Source organism: Piliocolobus tephrosceles, chromosome 12, assembly GCF_002776525.5.
Source record: "Piliocolobus tephrosceles isolate RC106 chromosome 12, ASM277652v3, whole genome shotgun sequence".
Taxonomy (NCBI): Eukaryota; Metazoa; Chordata; class Mammalia; order Primates; family Cercopithecidae; genus Piliocolobus; species Piliocolobus tephrosceles.
This window is the reverse complement of record NC_045445.1, coordinates 100,105,246-100,108,598: the sequence shown is the minus strand read 5'-3', so window position 1 is coordinate 100,108,598 and position 3,353 is coordinate 100,105,246. Positions and strand designations below refer to the sequence as shown.

The window sequence follows — 3,353 nt, the reverse complement described above, 5'->3', positions numbered from 1 at the left end:
AAGAACTTGTCTTTTTTCACCCTATGTTATCTCTGCTCACTGACAAGTGGGAAAGCTCTGTGTGTGTTGGATGAGGGAGCACTCTTTCAAACTCACTTCCGAGCTCATCAGGGAGAATCGGGGTTGTTTGGGAATGAGAAGACTATTTGGTTTTGATAAAAATACAGAAAAACAGCGATCTTTATTACATAGTGTGTTCATCACTCTCACTCCTAAGAAACTTATCCAATACCTACATGCTGTTAATGAGACAAACTCTGGAAGTTTTTGGCAGATTCACTGTTTTAATAGTTTCTTTCTTTTTTTTATTCACTTGTAACATTTTCTTAACTGTCTTTTGATTCAATAACAGTGCTTAGGAAGAGCAACATGTCCTTTAAAAAAGAAATATTTCAAACACACAGAAAAATATGGGGAATAATACTGAGTCCAGTCAGATCTCAACATTACCCCACAGCTATGTCATGTCTTATTTATTTATTCAGAATATTAGAAATACTACAAACAGGCCGGGTGTGGTAGCTCACACTTGTAATCCCAGCACTTTGGGAGGCTGAGGCAGGTGGATCACCTGAGGTCAGGAAGTTTGAGATCAGCCTGGCCAACATGGTGAAACCCCGTCTCTACCAAAAATACAAAAATTAGCTGGGTGTGGAGGCGGGTTCCTGTAACCCAAGCTACTCAGGAGGCTCAGGCAGGAGAGTCACTTGAACCCAGGAGATGAAAGTTGCAGTGAGCTGAGATTGCCTTATTGCACTCCAGCCTGGGTGACAAGAGCGAAACTCCATCTCAAAAACAAAAACAAACAAAACACACTATCAACAAGTCATGGCTGAAGTTGTCTGTGCAGCACTCACCAAACCCTGCCCTCCCTCCTCCACTTACAGTCAGTCACCTTAATTTGATGACTTTTTATTCACATTCATGTTTGTATACATTTACCATTTACTTATCCATAAAAATATATATTCTTGTTTTGCATAGTTTAAAATTTTATATTAATGGCCTCTGTAGTTAACTTTCTGCATGCAATTTTTTTTTTTCCACTCAGCCCTGATGTGTATGAGGGAACAAATGCCTGAGGATCTTTCCCAGGTAGCTGAACTGAAAAGCAATTGGGCTTCAGGAGACCCTTTCCAGCCCCTTTCCATCTACTCACCCTGATTCCCATGGTTAGGGTCATTATCAAAATAATTCCCCTGGAAGTCTGTGGCCCGTTTATTACGCATGAAAGGTGGGAGGGTGACCTTGAAACCTAGAAAGAAGCAAAATGTTTATTCCTTAAGAGACAAGCTTAGGCCTGGCATGGTGGCTCATGTCTGTAGTACCAGCACTTTGGGAGGCTCAGGCTGGAGGATTGGTTGAGGCCAGGCGTTTGAGGCTGCAATGAGCTATGATTGCACTACTGCACTCTAGGCTGGGTGACAGACTGAGACTCTGACTCAAAAAAAAAAAAAAAAAAAAGGGGGAGAGAGAAAAACAAGCTGAGAGAAGGGAGGGTGTGTGTGTGTGAAGCGGGGTATGGGGGGCCTGGGATGCCAAAGAGACACTTGGACTCATCGGAGCAGACGCCTAAGCGTGAGAAATGTGCAGGATCCAGGTATGAGCTCCACTGTTGCCAGTCCCTGCCCTCAGCTCTGTCAGGATACAGAAGAGCAGAACACCCAGAAGCTGCCTTGTGATTTTTCCCTGCATAGAAGAAAATGTGGGGTACTTTCTGCAGTCTAAGAAGTAGCCTAGGCAGGAAAAAGGATGCTCATGTGTCCCCAAACTTGTCTGTACCTAGAACTTTCTATTACCTAGTTTACTCATGGCCTCATACTTTCTCTTCTTATACACATAGACGATTTTCTCTGAGACTTTCATCCTTTCCCACTCTTTCTTAGAGAAGTATTTGGCAATATCATCGAAGGCCTAGAAAAAAAAGAAAGAAATTCTGGTGGTGACTCAGCTAGGCATGTCTGCCATTCAGCTGGAGCCGCTTCCTGTGTGCTGGATCTGGGAAGTGGGGATGATAATCCGTCCTGGTTGATGCCATGGCCAACTGAGACAACATCGGGGACCTACCCTAGCTTCTCCCCTGCCACACAGTAGGGCTTTAATGCTGCTGGCTGGCTCTCTTCCCACCTTCCAGAATGGACTGAGAATCACCAAATGTAGTACATGGTCACAGACTTGTCTCCAGGGATGCTAGGTGATGACAGAGCGAGGATGGGAGGCTCCCAAGGGTCCAGATCACACCGAGACCTTGCTCCTTGTCCCCAGTATATTTGTCCTCCCCTCCTCAGAAACCTGGTCACCCCACATTGTCCCCTGGGCTACTACTCTGCCCGCTCCAGATCACTTTACCTTTTGTATCTTCTCTGGTATTTGAGCCCCAACCCTAGGTCTCCTTGCAAAGGCGTCGTCTCCATCCATGGTACCGGGAGCAGTCTGACCTGCAAGAGAAACAGTCTGAGTCTTTCCAGCTGCAGGACCTTTGGTCCTGTGGAGGGAGAAATCAGTGAAACCCGGCCAGTCAGTCACCTGGAATCAGGTGCTGCATTTCTCCATCCGGGGCTTATCTGTCCCTGAGTGAGGATGTGGGGAGAAGTCAGATGAAAACAGGGAGCCAGGGGTCTGTGGGAGAAATATCGATTGGGGATGACAGGTTTCCTGTGGGCAAAGCAGCCTTGAGTCTTTGGGAGGGGATTGGCTAATGTTGTTAGTAGTTTCCCTGGGGCTAGTCTTACCCTGAAAGATACACAGACCCCTATTGGGGAGGCAGGGATGTGACTATGTAATTTTATTCAGTGGGGACATTCTGACACTCCCACTCAATAAATAAAGGAAGAGAAGTGAGTCCCAGAGATAACATGGTTTATCTGGTGATGGATCTGATCAGGCAGAGGGATGGGGGGTTCCGTTCTGTTGAAGAGAAATGAGCATCACTACAATGAATGTGTTTAGAGGCTATTACTGGGTGATCTGTAAATTATTAGAAGGAAGAGAGCCTGAATTTCTGAGACCACAAGGGCCCGCCGTCACTTAGACAGAATGTGGGGCATTTCAAGATGCAGCAATCAGCCAGACGCAGTGGCTCACTCCTGCAATCCCAGCAGTTTTGGAGGCCGAGTCATGCAGATCACTTGAGCCTAGGAGGTCGAGACCAGGCTGGGACACACAGCGAAACCCCCGTGTCTACAAAAAATACAAAAAATTAGCTGGGGGTAGTGGCGCAGGCCTGTACCATCCCAGCACTTTGGGAGGTCAAGGTGGGCAGATCGCTTGAGCCCAGGAGGTTCAGACCAGCCTGGCCAACATAACGAAACCATCTGTACTAAAAAACCAAAAAAAAAAAAAAAAAAAAAAAA

General features: G+C 46.2%; 1 protein-coding gene across 1 annotated transcript; it reads right to left on the bottom strand.

Annotated features, from left to right (window-relative positions):
* Positions 1-1,151: 1,151 nt before the first annotated feature.
* Positions 1,152-2,418, bottom strand: LOC113219551 (protein SSX5-like). Its single transcript, XM_026451077.2, has 4 exons — positions 2,350-2,418; positions 2,068-2,190; positions 1,800-1,914; positions 1,152-1,255 (listed from the first exon to the last, which is right to left on the bottom strand). The coding sequence occupies exons 1-4, from the start codon at positions 2,416-2,418 to the stop codon at positions 1,152-1,154; spliced, it is 411 nt and encodes a 136-aa protein (XP_026306862.2).
* Between the last annotated feature and the right edge of the window lie 935 nt (positions 2,419-3,353).

Bases quoted from the DNA above. Each gene is read 5' to 3' on its own strand.
- LOC113219551 (XM_026451077.2), bottom strand. From the start codon at position 2,418: ATGGATGGAGACGACGCCTTTGCAAGGAGACCTAGGGTTGGGGCTCAA. The intron at 2,191-2,349 runs GTAAAGTGATCT...GTCATCACCTAG, and splicing joins TACCAGAGAAGATACAAAAG to CATCCCTGGAGACAAGTCTG. The intron at 1,256-1,799 runs GTAATAGAAAGT...GCTTCTTTCTAG, and splicing joins TGAGGCCATGAGTAAACTAG to GTTTCAAGGTCACCCTCCCA.